The sequence below is a fragment of the Manis javanica genome, chromosome 9 (assembly GCF_040802235.1).
Source record: "Manis javanica isolate MJ-LG chromosome 9, MJ_LKY, whole genome shotgun sequence".
Classification (NCBI taxonomy): Eukaryota; Metazoa; Chordata; class Mammalia; order Pholidota; family Manidae; genus Manis; species Manis javanica.
In genome coordinates, this window is record NC_133164.1 from 90,728,086 (window position 1) to 90,748,905 (window position 20,820).

General features: G+C 37.1%; 1 protein-coding gene and 1 long non-coding RNA gene across 5 annotated transcripts in view; one reads left to right on the forward strand and one right to left on the reverse strand.

Moving 5' to 3' along the window:
- GALNT1 (polypeptide N-acetylgalactosaminyltransferase 1) overlaps positions 1–10,266 on the forward strand; it is a 131,043-nt gene extending 120,777 nt beyond the window's left edge. For all 3 annotated transcript variants that reach the window (XM_037017478.2, XM_037017484.2, XM_073212913.1), the window contains one exon: positions 8,127–10,266. In XM_037017478.2, coding sequence (XP_036873373.1) covers positions 8,127–8,273 — 147 coding nt within the window. In that variant the 3' untranslated portion in view covers positions 8,274–10,266. The remainder of the gene's footprint in view (positions 1–8,126) is intronic.
- LOC118972269 (uncharacterized) overlaps positions 1–20,820 on the reverse strand; it is a 169,281-nt gene that overhangs the window by 14,369 nt on the left and 134,092 nt on the right. The gene's annotated exons all lie outside the window — the stretch shown is intronic.

Genomic DNA, 20,820 nt, shown 5'->3' on the forward strand with positions numbered 1-20,820 from the left:
GAAGGACATCCCGCCCATGTCAGCTTGGGGTTGAACCAGACGCTGCCCTCTGTGCCTGATTGACTAGCACAGACAGCAGAGACCTGCGCAGAGTCTGGGAAGCACATAGGGGCTCTGTTCTCGAGGCAAACACACACTGCTCGCCTGAAACCACTGCGAGTGCCCTAGGCCATCCTGAGGGCTGCCCCACTGATGGCAGCTCAGGGGATTAACCCAGAGTCTGCTGCCTGTGTGAGATTGTCCGGCACAGGCAGCAGAGACCGGTGCAGAGTTCAGGAAGCATGAAGGGACACTGTTTTCATGACAGAACACACGTTGCTTGCCTGCAACCCCTGCCAGTGCCCTAGGCCATCCTGACGGCCACCCTGCCCATGCCTGCACAGGGGATTAACTCAGAGGCTACTGCCTGTGTGCAGTTGACTGGCACAGGGAGCAGAGATGGGCAAGGCAACCAGAAAGCAGGAAGGGATTTTGTTCTCCCAGATAACACACATGCCACTTGCCAGCAACCACACCCATCACCATGAAAAAGCAGAAAAACCTTGTTCAGTTACAACTCCCTCAGACACCAGAGAGAGGGCCTGGTGAAACCAAAATCACCAATCTTCCTGAAAAAGAATTCAAAATAAAAGTCATAAGGATGCTGATGGAGATACAGAAAAATATGCAAGAGCTAAGGGAAGAATTCCGGAGGGAGATAACAGAAATGAAACAAACAATGGAAGGATTTAAGAGCAGACTGGATTAGGTACAAGAGATTGTTGATGGAATAGAAATCAGAGAACAGGAATACAGAGAAGCTGAGGCAGAGAGAGAAAAAAGGATCTCTAGGAATGAAAGAATATTAAGAGAACTGTGTGACCAATCCAAACAGAACAATATTCCCATTATAGGGGTACCAGAAGAAGAGAGAGAAAAAGGAATAGAAAGTGTCTTTGAAGAAATAATTGCTGAAAACTTACCAAAGCTGGGGAAGGAAATAATCTCTCAGACCATGGAAGTCCACATATCTCCCAACACAAGGGACCCAAGGAAGACAACACCAAGACATATAATAATTAAAATGGCAAAGATCAAAGACAAGGACAGGGTATTAAAAGCAGCCAAAGAAAAAGAAAGATCATCCACAAAGGAAAACCAATCAGTCTGTCATCAGACTTCTCAGCAGAAACCTTACAAAGCAGAAGAGAATGGCATGATGTATTCAATGCAGTGAAACAGAAGGGCCTCGAACCAAGAATACTGTATCCAACAAGATTATCATTTAAATTTGAAGGAGGGATTAAACAATTCCCAGATAAGCAAAAGTTAAGGGAATTTACCTCCCACAATCCATCTTTACAGTGTATTTTAAAGGACTGCTCTAGATGGAAGTGCTCCTAAGGCTACATAAATGTCACCAGAGAAAACAGAACTACAGCAAAGAAAGCAGACTAACCAAATACTAACTAAATGAAAACAAAATCAGATATCCACCAAATCAGTCAAGGAAAACACAAAGGAGTACAGAATAAAACACCTGACATATAAAGAGTTGAGGAGGAAGAATAAGAAGGGAAAGAAAGAATCATCAGACTGTGTCTATAATAGTGTAGTAAGTGAGTTAAGTTACATGGTTAGATAGTAAAGAAGCTACCCTTGAACCTTTGGTAACCACGAATCCAAAGCCTGCAATAACAAAGAGTACATACCTATCGATAATCACCCTAAATGTAAATGGACTGAATGTACCAATCAAAAGACACAGTAATAGAATGGATAAAAAGCAAGACTTATGTATATGCTGCCTACAAGAGACTCAGACTAAAAGTGAAGGGCTGGAAAAAGATATTTCATTCAAATAATAGGGAGAACAAAACAGGTGTTGTAGTACTTGTATCAGACAAACTAGACTTCAAAACAAAGAAAGTAACAAGAGACACAAGAAGAACATTACATAATGATAAAGAGGTCAGTCCAAGAAGAAGACATAACCATTATAAATATATATATGCACCCAACAGAGGAGCACTGACATATGTGAAACAAGTACTAACAGAATTAAAGGAGGAAATAGAATGTAATGCGTTCATTTTAGGAGACTTCAACACACCACTCACTCCAAATGACAGATCAACCAGACAGAAAATAAGTAAAGACACAGAGGCACTAAACAACACACTAGAAGAGATGGACCTAACAGACATCTACAGAACTCTATACCCAAAAGCAGCAGGATACACATTGTTCTCAAGTGCACATGGAATATTTTCCAGAATAGACCACATACTAGGCTGCAAAAAGAGCCTCAGTAAAATCAAAAAGATTGAAATTCTACCAACCAACTTCTCAGATCACAAAGGTGTAAAAGTAGAAGTAAATTTTACAAAGAAAACAAAAAGGCTCACAAACATATGGAGGCTTAACAACATGCTCCTAAATAAACAATGGATCAATGACCAAATTAAAACAGAGATGAAGGAATATATGGAGACAAATGCAAACAACAACACAACACCCCAACTTCTTTGGGACACAGTGAAGGCAGTTCTAAGAGGAAAGTATATAGCAATCCAGGCCCATTTAAAGAAGGAAGAACAACCCCGAATGAATACTCTGAATTCACAATTATTAGAAGTGGGAAAAGAAGAACAGATGAGGCCCAAAGACCGCAGAAGGAAGGGCATAATAAAGATGAAAGAAGAAATAAATAAAATCGAGAAGAATAAAACCATAGAAAAAATTAATGAAACCAAGAGCTGGTTCTTTGAGAAAATAAACAAAATAGATAAACTCCTAGCCAGACTTACTAAGAGAAAAAGAGAATCTGCACACATAAACAGAATCAGAAATGAGAAAAGCAAAATGATGATGGACACCACAGAAATACAATTTATCAGAGAATATTTTGAAAATCTATATGCTAACAAACTGGAAAACCTAGAAGAAATGGACAACTTCCTAGAAAAATACAACCTTCCAAGACTGACCAAAGAAGAAACAGAAAATCTAAACAGACCAATAACCAGCAACAGTATTGAATCATTAATAAAAAAACTACCCAAGAACAAAACCCCTGGACCAAAAGGATTCACCAGTGAATTTTATCAGACATTTGGAAAAGACATAATATCCATTCTCTTAAACTTTTCCAAAAAACAGAACAGGAAGGAATACTTCCAACTCATTCTATGAAGCCAGCATCACTCTAACAACAAAACCAGGTAAAGACACCACACACAAAAAAAACTCTAGACCAATAACCCTGATGAACATAGATGCAAAAGTGATCAACAATATATTAGCAAACCGAATTCAAAAATAGATCAAGAGGATCATACACCATGATCAAGTGGGATTCATCTCAGGGATGTAGGGATGGTACAACATTCTAAAATCCATCAACATCATTCACCACATCAACAAAAAGAAGGACAAAACCACATGATCATCTGATTGATGCTGAAAAGCATTCAACAAAATTCAACATCCATTCATCATAAAAACTCTCAACAAAATGGGTATAGAGGGCAAGTACCTCAACATAATAAAGGCCATATATGACAAAACCACAGCCAACATCATACTTAACAGCGAGAACCTGAAAGCTTTTCCCCTAATATTGGGAATAAGACAAGGATGTCCACTCTCCCCACTTTTATTCAACATAGTACTGGAGGTCCTAGCCATGGTAATCAGACAACAGAAAGAAAGAAAAGGCATCCAGATTGGTAAAGAAGAAGTTAAACTCTCACTGTTTGCAGATGACATGATATTGTACATAAAAAACCCTAAAGAATCCACTCCAAAACTACTAGAACTAATATCTGAATTTAGCAAAGTTGCAGGATACAAAATTAATAGACAGAAATCTGTTGCATTCCTATATAGTAACGATGAACTAGCAGAAAGTGAAATCAGGAAAACAATTCCACTCACAATTGCATCAAAAAGAATAAATACCTAGGAATAAACCTAACCAAGGAAGTGAAAGACCCATACCCTAAAAACTACAAGACACTCTTAAGAGAAGTTAAAAAGGACACTAATAAATCGAAATTCATCCTGTGCTCTTGGATAGGCATAATTAATATTGTCAAAATGGTCATCCTGCCTAAAGCAATCTACAGATTCAGTGCAATCCCTATCAAAATACTGACAGCATTCTTCAACGAACTGGAACAAATGGTTCTAAAATTCATATGGAACCACAAAATACCCCGAATAGCCAAACCAATCCTGAGAAGGAAGAATCAAGCAGGGGGGATCTCACTTCCCAACTTCAAGCTCTACTATAAAGCCATAGTAATCAAGACAATTTGGTACTGGCACAAGAACAGAGCCATAGTCCAGTGGAGCAGAATAGAGTCCAAATATGAACCCAAGCATATTTGGTCAATTAATATATGATCAAGCAGCCATGGATATACAATGGGGAAATGACAGCCTCTTCAACATCTGGTGTTGGCAAAACTGGACAGCTACATGTAAGAGAATGAAACTGGATTACTGTGTAACTCCATCCACAAAAGTAAACTTGAAATGGATTAAAGACCATAATGTAAGTCATGAAACTATAAAACTTTTAGAAGAAAACATAGGCAGAACTGTTGGACATAAACACGAGCAGGTTCTTCATGAATATATCCCCCCAGGTAAGGGAAACAAAAGCAAAAATGAACAAGTGGGACTATATCAAACTAAAAAGTTTCTGTACAGCAAAGGACACCATCAGTAGAACAAAAAGCACCCTATAGTCTGGGAGAATATATTTATAAATGAAATATCTGATAAGGCTTGACATCCAAAATATATAAAGAGCTCATGCACCTCAGCAAACAAAAAGCAAATAATCCAATTAAAATGGGCACAGGCTCTGAACGGATTCTTCTCCAGAGAAGAAATTTAGATGGCCAACAGACACATGAAAAGATGCTCCACATCGCTAGTCATCAGAGAAATGCAAATTAAAACCACAGTGAGATAGCACCTCACACCAGTTAGGATGGCCAACATCCAAAAGACAAACAACAACAAATGTTGGCGAGGTTGTGGAGAAAGGGGAACCCTCCTACACTGCTGGTGGGAATGTAACCTAATTCAGCCATTGTGGAAAGCAGTATGGAGGTTCCTCAAGAAACTAAAAATAGAAATACCATTTGACCCAGGAATTCCACTCCTAGAAATTTACGCTAAGAATCCAGCAGCCCAGTTTGAAAAAGACATATGCACTCCTATGTTTATCGCAGCACTATTTACAATAGCCAAGAAATGGAAGCAACCTAAGTGTCCATCAGTAGATGAATGGATAAAGATGTGGTACATATACACAATGGAATATTATTCAGCCATAAAAAGAAAACAAATTCTACCATTTGCAACAACATGGATGGAACTAGAGGGTATTACGCTCAGTGAAATTAGCCAGGTGGAGAAAGACAAGTACCAAATGATTTCACTCATCCGTGGAGTATAAGAATAAAAAAAAATAACTGAAGGAACAAAACAGCAGCAGACTCACAGAACCCAAGAATGGACTAACAGTTACCAAAGGGAAAGGGACGGGGGAGGATGGGTGGGTAAGGGAGGGATAAGGGGAAAAAAGGGGGGACATTACTATTAGCAAACATAATTTAGGGCGGGAACACAGGGAGGGCTGTACAACACAAGAGATGACTAGTAGTGATTCTACAGCATGTTACTACGCTGATGGATAGTGACTGTAATGGAGTATGTGGGGGGGATTTGATAATGGGGAGAGTCTAGAAATCATAGTGTTGGACATGGTATTGTATATGAATGGTACCAAAAAAAAAAAAGAATATAAAGTTAGTTTTAAAACTTCTGGAGCACTTTATAGGGTGTTTTCCCTGATACATAATATTGCTGTCAGAGGCTAGGTTCTCCTAGAAGCAGAGCCTAAGATGCAGTTTCGTGTTCAGGATGTTTATTTGGGAGAATGCTTTGGATCAGCATCTATGGAAAGGAAAGGGAGGGTCCAGACTGGGCAGAGGAACAGTGAAGCTGTGGTGCATGTTTGCAGGCCTGAGCTGACTGCATGGGAGCTCCAGGGTGGCCTGTCACACTTGTCCTGCCTCCATCAGTCAAAAATACAGTAATCTGGGAAAATAAAACATTTAATGTCAGTAATCTCTATTCTAGACCTATGAAATCTTAGGTTTCAAATGAAACCTAGAAATAAAATCCAGGACCTGTTTTAAATTTGTAGACTTGGATCCCAGAATGAATGGAAAGTTCACAGAGCAGGTAAATCAGATCTCAGACAGACCTACGAGTCTTGATCCAGGATTCTTTGCACAATACCATACTACCTTTGATTAAATTTTCATATTCTTTATCGTTAAGTCCTGCTTCTATATTAGCATAGTGTTTGAAACCAGGTTCTTTCGCTTTGAGTACTTGTGGTTGTCCTTTCTGTAACAAAGGAGATTTTGACCCAGTTAAATCTAGAGATTATAGGTAGCAAATTATTTTTTCTAGATTTCAGATAGACTTTATGCAATGATACAGTTTTTGTCCTCCCCTTCAAAGGTTACATTTATTATGTGTCACTTGTTTGCCCAGTTGTCTTAATCAAGCTTTTTCATGTGGAGACTAGTCAGGGCTGACTGGGTCCTCTGCTGAGTACAGTGACAACAGTCCCCACTGTGTCACAGAGCTCTACCTGGAACGGAGTTCTCCATCAAAGTTCAAGTGTCCTAAAGAGAGGTTAGCCTCCTGAAATTTTGAGGATTCTGCCTTAATTTTGAACAGTTAAATACCCAGCATGGAACAATAACCAATGTCTTTGTTACAAGTTTGTTTTAATAAATCTAAATAAGCGAAATACACATTTTAAGAAATTGGGGTGAGGAAGACCCGTTTCTCAACTAACTTTTTGTTGTGTTTAGTTTTTTAATACTGACAGTGGACCTGATGAAGGCTTTGCAGGGCCTTCGGAATGTCTGAGAGCTCCTTTATGTGCTTTGTTTTTGTCTCACATGTGACAAATCTGGAATTCACCCAAGAAATGTCTGACTGCAAAGCTCATCCTCTCAACAAGTAACTATTATAGCATTTGTGTAAGAAATAAAAACCACAGCCATGTTCTCTTCCAGCTCTGTTCTTAGTCATTTAGGTTAGGTTAAGTATTAGATACTTTAAGTCTTAAAAAGGCAGTGTTGATTGTAAATCATGGTATCTGCAAATGCATACTTCCATTTGCCCATTTCCACTTTGACCATACACAGACTAACAAGTGACTGAAAGCTAAAATAGTTGTATACAATCATTAGGTTTTAAGTTCACATAGGTACAAAAGAAGGCTTATGAAAGTAAAGTGTTCCATATATAAGAATTACAGTAAAATAAAACCATTTCTGAGTAAAAGAGATAAACATACGTGAACTCATTTCCCATATCCTTATAGTCATATACACTTCTAGGATAACACTTAATGTAGATTCTTACACAGCTGCTTTGGAGTCCTTAACCTGACCAGGGTGTGGAACTACATTCATTAGTATGTATCTGTTAACTCTCATCCTCCCATCCTTTTGAAATTATCCGAAAAATCACTATGATAGCATCAAGTCTAAAATGTAAACAAGTAGATAGGAAGCTATATATAGCTGTGTCTGCCATTTATTTAAGAATTGCTGTAGAAATCTTAAATTTCTTATGATTTTAAGTCTTCAAAAGGACTTCCATTCTAGGAATTTGAGATTTGGAATCACAGAATTAATTTGAACAGCCTTATCACAGTGAAATGAAGCAATTTTGAAATAGCTTTTTGAAAATAGATTGAGGATCCTAAATTAGGAACCACTAATCTGATTTTTTTTTTAAGGAAACGGAAGCACAAATAAATACAAATTTATCAGCAATACAGAGCTTATGGGGAATTGAGACTTAAAATTTAATCTTATTGCAAATCCAGTGTAACCCACTATACCCCAGTGCCTTTCTCCTTCCCTTCTCTATCCTTACATAGACACCTTTCCTCCAACTGTCTTTTAAAAATCTTTATTGCAAAATAACAAAAAACTAAAAAACCTTTCCTACAGAGGAATTAGTAATCATCAAAAATAATGGTTTAGATGGTTTGGTTTGGTTTTCCACTTTGACTTTTTTTCTGTCACTTTCAGAAATTAACCCTGCAGCATGTGAACAGTAATCAGTGCCTGGATAAAGCCACAGAAGAGGACAGTCAGGTGCCCAGCATTAGAGACTGCAATGGAAGTCGGTCCCAGCAGTGGCTTCTTCGAAATGTCACCCTTCCAGAAATATTCTGAGACCAAATTTACAGAAAAAAAAGATTGACTGGGCTACCTCAGCATACATTTCTGCCACATTCTTAAGTAGCAAAAAAGGAAAAGTGCTTTCCTCCTGCAGGATGTAAGGTTTATCAGCCATTAAAACTTAGACTCCTCTTGCTTTTCACTAGCTGTGAACCAGCCTTCCTGCCCAAGGACATGAAAATACGTAGTAGCAAGACTGTGCACACTGATGTTTACAAGATTGAAAGAATCTTTCATCAAGAATCATTATAAAGAATATTCAGACAATGAAATAACAGAATGTGCTTTCCAGAGAGCTGCACATTTTATGGTTTGCTTACACACCAGTAATTTCTACTGAATGTGCTGTCATAGTGAAGAGATTTCCAAGATTTTTTTTCTGATTAGAACTGGTAGTATATTAAATATTGATATAAAAATAAATGGAAGAGGAACTGAAACTAGATTCAGAATCATGAAAAAATTTTTACAATTAAAAAACTATATTAAACAGGGTTTAAAGGAAATTAGAACTGAGAAGTACAATTTGTTAAAGTATCAAATTTCTATATAGATTTTATACCTCAGTGGGGAAAAATAACTAATTCCAATGACATTTGTTTTCATCTATGATAGTCATGGATGCTTTCTTTTTCCTTGGGGTGCTGAAATTGGGCTTAAAAAAAAACACTCTGAACATAGTTTTAATTACTTTCTACAATTCCTTTTATTTAGTTTGTGAGCTATTGTAATTGTAACTTTTAATTGCCTTCAAAAAATGGAGACTCAAAATAGTGTCTGGTCTCATTCAACCAGTTAGGTATCTCGGTTGCTCTTGGGTCAACTGGCTTAGAGACTTTCACACACAAATTTTTTATTAGATTTTTAACTTAATTGATTCAGCTGATTATGCTTAATACCCAAGATTCATACTACTGTGCTACAGATTTCTTTCCACAGCAATAAATCTTCAGTTCTTTGTTTATAATTCCATCCAACAAAAGGCCTGCAGAAGTGATTTATTATTTGGGTATTTGGAAATAATACATTTGATGGTTTTTTGGAAAACATTTTTCATTCCATATTCAGATGTACTTCATTGTCAAGTGCATATTTGAATTAGGCCCTTGAATTGTAATGTTGAGCTGCTGCTTTTTTTTTTTAAATAAAATTTGACTAAAAATGTTTAGCATTTTTTAATGGGTTTTCCAAAAAAGTGCAGTTACTATTTCATATTACTAGTCCTGCATTTCTTTCCTAAATCAGTCCTCTTTCTCTCTGATTTTTAATACCACAAAATAACTAATTAAAACTTGAGTATCAATTGCATTAATATTTTAATCTCATAGAAAATCTTGTGGCATTTTTTCCCAATATGTAAAGCAATCCATTGGCAAAAATGCATATATTTTCCTTCCTATTTGTAAGATTATATTTAATGATATTATTTTGATTATCAAAGACTCTCACTGCAGGCAGTGCTATTTCTTGTGCCTAAGAATGTTTCTGAAAGTGGCATCACTAATGATAACTTGCCAAATAGAGTGTACGGAAGGTTTCTCATATCCTATTCCAGTTAATAATATCAAGCACATGTGGATGCTTTAGGGTGAGACTGTAGTAAAGAATGTGTGAATTTTGTCCCCGCAGAATTTGAAATGAAGCAGGTGCTGGATGGATTTTTTTTTTCCTACTACTACATGGGCTGTGTTAATTCTATCTTCAGTAGGCCTAATGCTTGAATAAACCAGATGTCTAATCAATAAATTATTTTCATGATCAGAATGTCAGGTTTTTATACTCTAGTATAGCTTGGTCTTATTCCTTACTGTAAGAAAGCTTAAAAGCCAATGTCATTTTAGGTTTTGTTTTGTTTTGTTTTTTAAGAGAATGATGTGAGTGATTTAATTCATGGGTACTTTTAGAACCGGATAGATAATCCCATTGCCTTTATTTTTCTAATTAAATAATTCCTAAATACTTTGAAAATATAAAATATTCCTGAATAGTTGTGCCTTACATTGGTTTTATTTGAAGTTAAAATGGATCCCTGCTCATTATAGCTGTCTGTAGATTAGTCAGAATGCTAATCACTGCTGTAAAGCAAATTGGGAAGAAACAGTGAAAAAGAAAACAAAGTATGAAAGATGGGATATGTGACCAGTGAATAATTCACACATGTGACAACTAAGGATAATTTGTCTCATAAATCTATCTACCTTTACTCTAATCCCAGTCCATTATAATGTGTCTTTCTGTTATAAATGGCATTCTGAAAAAATAGTATTTTGATCACCAGTGTACATATGAAAGGCGGCATGTAGGGCATGTCCTCATTTCCCTATTCTACATTCAGCTGAAAAGCAGAGGTTCCTCTATAAAGCTCTAGTGCTCTCCCTCTCAAGAACTAAACCAAAAGCAAATTTAACTCCAGAATTCCATGTTCTTCAAAGGGAAAAGAAAATCAGTAGTGTTTCTGAGGTGATAACTGAGAGAAAGTATACAAAGAGTGAAGTACTTTTTACTGCTTTGAAAATGAGATTATGTCTCCAATTATATGACACTTCTCCTGTTCTCTGATTTCTTGAAGATCACCAAGTGTTTACTTAATAAACCTACCAGAACTAGTAATTTTGAAGGACAGGAGGCAAAAATCAGTTGCATTGTCTCCACATTAGCAACAAACAATTGAAAATTAAACTTTAAAGTACATTGTAATAGCAAAGAAGTCAAGTAGCTAGAAGGAAAATTAATAAGAGATGTGCAAGACATACTTGGAAAACTACAAAATACTGATGAGAGAAACTATAGAAGACTGCAATAAATACGTTCACGAATTGAAAGACTGCATTAATGTTAGGCTCTCAGTTTCCCACAAATTGATCTATAGATTCAGTGAAATCAAAATCCTATGAAGGCTTTCTTGTAGAAATTGGCAACTGTATATGGAAGTGCAGCAGACCCAGAATAGCCAAGATAATCTCAAAGAAGGAAAACAAGAGTTAGAAGCCTTACACTACTCAATTTCATGACTTGCTGTAAAGCTAACACTAATAGAGTGTGGTACTAGAGTTAGGACAGGTAGATTAATGGACAGAGTAGAGTCTAGAAATAGACCCATACATATATATATATATGGTCATTGGCCTTTAAGCAAAATAAGCAATTCAATATAGAAAGGAAAGTTTTTTTCATTTGGAGCTGTTGTAACTGGGTATATGTGTAAGAAGAAACTGAACATTGGTGCTTTCACACAATGCAGAATTTTTTCAAAATGGATTACAGATCTAAATATGAAGGAGCAAAACAAATACTCTAGAAGAAATCAATACCTCCATGACTCTTGGGATAGGCAGATATTTTAGGCCACAAAAGACATTAACCATAACAGAAAAAAATGATGTTTCACCAAAAATAAACCCTTCTCATCTAAGAGATACTGTTAAAGTGAATAGGCCACATCCAAGGAGAAATGTATTGCTCCTTGACCCTTCTTATAGATCAAGGGTTTACAACCACAAACTACAGCCATGAATGTGCAGATCAAGAAAATAAAAGTGAGTCTTTTCATGGAACTTGCTGGAAACCATAAGACTATAACATGTTTTTTTGGAGAAAAAAATAAATCCAGGCTCCTGTACTCCCACAATTAAATTATGAAGTCACTATCAAAATGAGAAAATGAGTCACCAATATGAATCTTAATAGGAAAAAAAGTACTTCTGGCAAAATGCAAATGACTTGTGCCAGACTAAACCTCTGCCAATAATAACCCTAGACAGGAAAGAGTCGTACAGGAGCTGCCAAATTGGCATATGAACGTTCCTTGATTCCTTGGCTGAGTCAACTAAGTGTGCACAGGATGAAACTCTAAGAAGCCCAGGAGAAAACAACTGGAAAGCAGATCTGAGCAGAGATTTCAGTGGTTGCCCAGTAACAAGACCACAGAGTTTGGAATTCTCTTCCAATTTGGAGGGGCTTGATAAACAAATCAGACTTTATTCCTACATCCGGTCTTTCCTTGGTTTCAATATAAAGAACATGTCTCTAGGACTTGGAGATGTTCCTAGGGCCATGGGAAAAGTGGGAAAAGACCAGACCTAGCAAAGTATAAATGTCAAGGTTCTGCAACATCAAGTTGATCCATCAATAATTTCACTGCTTTCTTCAATAAAACCCAACAGCCTTCTGAGGAACATAACAAACAATCTTTTCAAAACATTAATTACAATGCCCAATATACAATGAAAAAGAAAGAGTGGCTTTTGGTTAAACAAAATAGTCAATAAAAACACACTCACTGATGACTTAGGTAATTTTGCAGAAAAGTTCATCAATACAAGTACACTTGTTTTTAAAAAGAAAGATACTGATACAAGAATAGGAAATTAAGAGATGTAGAAACTAGAGAAAAATAATTCTAAAATTGAGCAATACTAAAAACGAATGGGATTAACTGCAAATTGGACACAATAGAAGGGTCAGTACATAATTATGAACATAAAAAATTTCCAACCTGAACCACAGAGAAAAACAGCCTTGATGATCAAATGCATGCATTTGAGATGCAGGAGAGGATACAGAACGGAGGCTCTCAGATTTGTTTCATGCCTCCCTTCTCACAGGTTGCTGGCAATGCTTGCCTTGTAGATGCTCCATTCTAATTACTCTCTGTCTACACATGGTATTACACATTCTGTTTGTATCTTTCTCTCATCTGTCTCTTTTTTAAGAGGACACCAGTTATATTGGATATAGGGCCTACCCTATTTTATTATGATCTCCTCTAACTACATCTCTAAAGACAGGGTAATGGGTTATGTCCACCCAAGAAAGACATGTTGATGTCCTAACCCTCAGTACCTCAGAATGTGACATTATTTCAAAATAGGGTATTTGCAGAGCTAATAATGTTACAATGAGGTCATTAAGATTGGCCCTAATCCAGCATGACTGATATCCTTATAAAAAGGGGAAATTTGGATACAGAGAACAGGGATAATGGTCAGATGATACAGGGAGAAGACACAAGCCAAGGAATGCCTGGGGATACCAGAAGCTAGGAGAGAGGCATGGAACAGATTATTCCTCACAGTCCTCAGAAGGAACCAGCCCTGCTAACACCTTGATTTTGGACTTATCCTTAACTCAAGAATAATACATTTCTGTTGTTTAAGCCACTTGATGTATGGAACTTTGTTATGGCGACCCCAAGAAACAACTACAGACTGTATTTCAAAATTAGGTCCTATTTTGAGGTTCTGACTAGACATGAATTTTGGGGAAGAACTATTCAAAGTAGAACATCTAATAAGCATTTAAATTAACACCAAACCTTCACAAACTTCTGAAAAAAGGAAGGAATACCTCAATTCATTCCATGGGCTTGGCACTACCTTGACACCAAAACCAAAGATAACAAAAAGTGAAAAAAAAGACTTAATGGGAGACATATCTCTGATTATTATAGATACAAATATCTCTAACAAAATACTAAGTAAACCAAACCCAGCAGCATATTAAAAAAATTATACAACATGATGAAGTGGGATTTATCCTAGGAATGCAAGGTTGGTACAACATACAAAGATGGCTTTGTGATTAAAGATGTCAGCATGAGGTGAGACAGAGGCTTGCTCCTAAAACAGCATATAATATGAAAATATAATTAATATACTGAAAGAGCAACACTAAAGAGGGCTGCGTGAGACTGCATACACCTAGATAAAAGAATATACCTATTGGAACAGGGTAACATACCAAAGCCATGGCCCTGTAGGACCCAAGCCCTTCCCCCACCCCAGCTCACTGGTGGGAGGAAAAGAAACAGAGCAGGGAGTAAGTGGAGGCCTGGGACTGCTGAATATCTAGCTCTGGAGATCTGCTCTGGGAGCACAAACCTACATTACATGGTGCTCTAGTGATTAGGGGAATTGTAAAGCTAGTACAGGCAGAATACCTGGAGAGACTGAGCTTCTAGCCACTTGTGGAAAAAAACAGGGATCCATATGGCTGCTCTGAGACAAAAGAAAGGCTGGCAGTCTGAGACACTTCCTAACAGTGGCAGGGCTGCTAAAGGGGCAAGGATTGCACAGGGCTTACTGCTCCGGAGAAAGGACAGGTAGATAAAATTGTCCAGGTAAACTGCCCAGCAGGTTGGGAACTTTGACAATTTTCAGGCGTTCCAGCCTCCAAGCTGGCTATGCAGCTCCAAGGCACCCCTTCATGATATGCAGTCTGCTGCACCTTCCTACTGGACAGCCTCACCTGGGTCACAAATGGCAAACCCTGCCATGGCATTAGGCCAGCCAGATGTAAGCCCCACCTACAGCAGCTACAAACACAAAGTGTAGAGGCTTACACCTGTGTGCTCGGCCCACTGGTTCTGGCAGTGGAGACAGGCATAGCAGCCAGGAAGCAGGAAACAGCTCTTTCCTCCCCCCAGGTGCCAACACTGCTCTCCTGCAACCCCCAACATTGCTTCAGGGGCTGAGCAGGTCCAGAGAGTAGAGCTTCTGGGCACTAGAGGACACCAAATACAAATATGAAGCATCAAAGAAATCTGGTTCAAGGCAAAATTATAAATACAACAGAGAGAGATTCAAATGAAATGAAGTCATGAATCTTTCTGAAAGAGATTTCAAAATAAAAATCATAAACATGCCCATGGAGGTACAGAAAAGTATTCAAGAACTCAGGAATGAATTCCAGTTGGAGATCCAATCATTACAGAACACAGTATCAGAAATGGAACATAAAATAGAAGGTTTTAAAAGATTAGATATGGTGGAGGTGATGATAAATGAAATAGAAATTAGAGAATACAAAGAAAATGAGGCACACAGGGAAAAAAGGACCTCTAAAAATGAAAGAATATTGAGAGAACTGTGTGACCAATCCAAATGGAACAATATTCATATTATAGGGGTACCAGAAGAAGAAGAAAGAAAAGGGATAGAAAGTGTCTTCGAGGAGGTAATTGCTGAAAGCTTCCCCAATCTGGGGAAGGAGACAGTCTCTCAGGCCATGGAGGTGCACAGATCTCTCAATACAAGGGACCAAAGGAAGACAATACCAAGACATATAACTATTAACATAGCAAAGATCAAGGATAAGGACAGGCTATTAAAAGCAGCCAGAGAGAAAAATAAGATCACATACAAAGGAAAGCCTATCAGGCTATCATCAGACTTCTCAGCAGAAACCTTGCAGGTCCGAAGGGAGTGGCATGATGTATTTAATGCAATGAAGCATGAGGGCCTCGAACCAAAATTACTTTATCCAGCACGATTATCATTTAAGTTTGAAGGAGGATTTAAATAATTTCCAGATAAGCAAAAGCTGAGAATTTACTTGCCACAAACTATCTCTACAGTATATTTTGGAGGGACTGCCATAGATAGAAGTGTTCATAAGGTTTACAAGCTCTCACCAGAGGTAATAAAATCACAGTAAAGAAAGTAGAACAGTTAATTACTAAGCAAATGCAAAATAAAATCAACTCCCCCAACTTCAGTCAAGAGATAGAAAAAGTACAGAATATGATACCTAATATATAAAGAATGGAGGAGGAAGAATAAGGAAAAAAAAGAAAACCTTTAGATTGTGTTTGTAATAGCATACTAAGTGAGTTAAGTTAGAATCTTAGTAAGGAAGTTAACCTTGAACCTTTGGTAACTATGACTCTAAAGCATGCAATGGCAATGAGTACATACCTAACTAAAATCATGCTAAATATAAATGGTCTGAATACACCCATCAAAGACACAGAGTCACTGAATGGATTAAAAAAGCAAGACCCATCTATATGCTGCTTACAAGAGACTCACTTTAAACCCAGAGACATACACACAGACCAAAAGTGAAGGGATGGGAAAAGATATTTCATGCAACTAATAGGGATTAAAAAACAGGAGTTACAGTACTTGTATCAGACAAAATAGACTTCAAAACAAAGTCACAGAGACAAAGGAGGACATTACATAATGATAAAGGGGTCAGTCCCACAAGAACATATAACCATTATAAATATTTATGCACCCAACACAGGAGCACCGACATATGTGGAAGAAATACTGAAAGAATTAAATGGGGAAATAGAATGAAATGCATTCATTCTAGGAGACTTCAACACTCCACTCACTCCAAAGGACAGATCAAACAGACAGAAAATAAGTATAGAGACAGGCACTGAACAACAGAACATGTTGGAACAGATGGACCTAACAGACACTGACAGAACACTACACCCATAAGCAACAGGATACACATTCTTCTCAAGTACACATGGAACATTTCCAAGACTAGATTATATACTAGGCTGCAAAAAGAGCCTCAGTAAATTCAAAAAGATTGAAATTGTACCAACCAGTTTCTCAGACCACAAAGGTATGAAACTAGAAATAAATTATGCAAAGAAAATAAAAGATCCTGCAAACACATGGAGGCTTCACAACATGCTCCTAAATAACCAATGGATCAATGACAAAATAAAAACATATTAAGCAGTTTCTGGAGACAAATGACAATAATTCAACACCACAGAATCTGTCAGATGTAGTGAAGGCTGTGCTAAGAGGAAAGTATATTGCAATACAGGCCTACCTCAGGAAAGAAGAGCAATCCCATATGAGCAGTCTAAACTCACAATTAATGAAAATAGAAAAAGAAGAACAAATGAGGCCCAATGTTAGTAGAAGGAGGGACATATTAAACATTAGAGCAGAAATAAATAAAATCAGAAGAAGAATAAAACAATAGAATCAATGAAACCAAGGGCTGGTTCTTTGAGAAAATAAACAAAATAGATAAACCCTAGCCAGACTTATCAAGAAAAAAAAGAGTCTATACACATAAACAGAATCAGAAATGAGAAAGGAAAAATCACTATAGCCACTACAGAAATACAAAGAATTAATAGAGAATACTCTGAAATATCATACACTAACAAACTGGATAACCTAGAAGAAATTGACAACTTTCTAGAAAAATACAACCTTCCAAGGCTGAACAAGGAAGATACAGAAAATCTGAACAGGCCAATTACCAGCAATGAAATTAAGTTGGTAATCAAAAACTACCTAAGAACAAAAGCACTGTACCAGATGGCTTCACCACTGAATTTTATCAAATATTAAGTGAAGACCCAATAACCATCCTCTTTAAAGTTTTCCAAAAAGTAGAAAAGGAAGGAATACGTCGAAACTCATTCTATGAAGCCAGCATCACTCTAACAACAAAACCAGGCAGACACCACAAAAAAGAAAATTACAGACCAATATTCCTAATGAACATAGATGCAAAACTACTCAATAAATATTAGCAAACCGAATTCAAAAGTACATCAATAAGATCATCATCAAGTAGGATTTATTCCAGGGATGCAAGGTACAACATTCAAAAATCCATCAACATCATCCACCACATCAACAAAAAGAAGGACAAAAACCACATGATCATCTCCTTAGATGCTGAAAAAGCATTCAACAAAATTCAACATCCATTCATCATAAAAACTCTCAAAAAAATGGGTACAGAGAACAAGTACCTCAACATAATAAAGGCCATCTATGACAAACCCATAGCCAACATCATACTTAACAGTGAGAAGCTGAAAGCCTCTCCTTTAAGATCGGGAGCAAGACAAGGATGCCTACTCTCCTCACTTTTATACAACATAGTTCTGGAGGTTCTTGCCATAGCAATTAGACAACTCAAAGAAATAAAGGGCATCCAGGTTGGTAAGGAAGAACTTACACTCTCACTGTTTACAGATGACATGATATTGTACATAAAAAACCCTAAAGATTCCTCTCCAAAACTCTAGAATATCTGAATTCAGCAAAGTTGCAGCAAGATACAAAATTAATACACAGAAATCTGTGGCTTTCCTTTACATTAACAATGAACTAAAAGAGAAATCAGGAAAACAATTCCATACACAATTGCATCATAAAGAATAAAATACCTAGGAATAAACCTAACCAAGGAAGTGAAAGACCTATACCCTGAAAACTACAGGACAATCTTGAGAGAAATTGATGAGGACACTAATAAATGGAAACACATCCCATGCTCTTGGGTACAAAGAATTCATATTGTCAAAATGGCCATCCTGTCTAAAGTAATTTACAGATTCAATGCAATCCCAATCAAAATACTGACAGCATTCTTCAAGAAACTAGAACAAATAGTTCTAAAATTCACATGAAACCACAAAAGACCCCAAAGAGCCAACACAATCATGACAAGGAATAATAAAGCTGGGGGGTTGCACTCCCCAACTTCAAGCTCTACTATAAAGCCACAGTAATCAAGACAATTTGGTACTGGCATAAGAATAGACCAATAGAACAATGGAACAGACTAGAGAGCCCAGATATAAACCCCACCATACCATATATGGTCATTTAATGTATGATAAAGGAGCCTTGGACATACAATGGGGAAATGACAGCCTCTTCAACAACTTGTCTTGCCAAAACTGGACAGCTACATGCAAGAGAATGAAACTGGATTATTGTTTAACCCCATACACAAAAGTACACTCGAAATGGATCAAATACCTGAATGTGAGTCATAAAAGTATAAAACTCTTAGAAGACAACATAGGCCAAAATGTCCTGGATATAAACATGAGCAACTTCTTCCTGAATGCATCTCCATAAGCAAGGAAACAAAAGCAAAAATGAACACATGGCACTATATCAAACTAAAAAGCTTCTGTATGGCAAAGGACACCATCAACAGAACAAAAAGTCATCCTACAGTATGGGAAAATCTATTTGTAAATGACATATCCAACAAGGGGTTAACATCCAAAATATGTAAAGAACTCACACACCTCAACACCCAAAAAGCAAATAACCCAATTAAAAAATGGGCAGAGGATATGAAGAGACAATTCTCCAAAGAGGAAATTCAGATGGCCAACAGACACATGAAAAGATGCTCCACATCTCTAATCATCAGGGAATTGCAAATTAAAAGCACAATGAGATATCACCTCACACCAGTTAGGATAGCCAGCATTAAAAAGACCAAGAACAAATGCTGATGAGGTTGCGGAGAAAGGGAAACCCTCCTACACTGCTGGTGGGAAGGTAAGGTAGTTCAACCATTGTGAAAAGCAATATGGAGGTTCCTCAAAAAACTAAAAATAGAAATACCATTTACCTGGAGTCCCACTCCTTGGAATTTACCCAAAGAATACAAGAAAGACATATGCAACCTGTGTTTATCATAGCACTATTTACAATAGCCAAGATATGGAAACAACCTAAGTGTCCATCAGTAGATGAATGTATAAAGAAAAGGTGGTACATATACACAATGGAATACTATTCAGCCAAGAGAAAGAAAGAAATCCTACCATTTGCAACAACATGGGTGGACCTGTAGGATATTATGCTCAGTGAAATAAGCCAGGCAGAGAAAGACAAGTGCCAAATGATTTTCCTCATTTGTTGAGTATGACAATGAAGCAAAACTGAGGGAACAAATCAGCAGGAGACTCACAGACTCCAAGAAGGGACTAGCGATTACCAAAAGGGAGGGGTGTGGGAGGGCAGTTGGGTAGGGAGGGGGATTGAGGGGTATTATGTTTAGTACACATGGTGTGTGGGGTCATGGGGAAAATAGTTTAGACAAAGAAGGCAAATAGTGAATCTGTGGCAACTAATGACTCTGATGGACAGTGACTGTAATCGGGTATGCATGGCGAGTTGATAATATGGGTAAATGTAGTAACCACATTGTTTTTTCCTGTGAGACTTTTGTAAGTGTATATCAGTAATACCTTAATAAGAGTTTTTTAAAAACATACAAAGATCCATTTAATGCACGATATGAATAATAGACAAAAACGACGTGATTATTTCAATAGTTGCAGTAAAGGCACTAACAAAATCCAGCACCCTTTTCATGATAATACCTCTAAACAAATTGAGGGTAGAAAGGAAAGAACCTCTTCAGTCTTTTATTACAAAGGACCTCTAAAAAGACCAAAACTACCAAAATTATAAAGACTGGATGCTTTTCTCCTAACATCAGGAACACAGCAAAGATGTTCAATCTTGCCATGTCTGTTCACCATTGTACTGGAGGTTCTAGCCCGGGCAGGAAGGCAAGAAAAAGTATCCACATTGAAGAGGAAGAAACGATACTATCACTGTTTGCGCATGGCATCATCTCCTATTAAAAAAAAAAACAAACCTGAAGAGTTCACTGAAAACAATTAGAACTAATAAGTTCAAAAAGTAGAATACAAGATCAATATACAAAAATCAATTGTATTTCTGTTAGCAGTGCACAATTCAACAATAGAATTAACAAAGAAATTCATTTGAAATAGTACCAAAAAGAATAAAATACCTAGGAATAATTTTAACCAAAAACGTGAAAGACTTACACATTGAAAACTATAAACATCACTGTAACATGTAAGAAATATCTAAGTATCACATAATTGTCAAAGAGTATTATTCAGATGGCGACATTTCCCAAATTAAGCTACAGTTTCAATGCAATCCCTAGCAAAATCCCTGCCTATTTTTTTAAAATT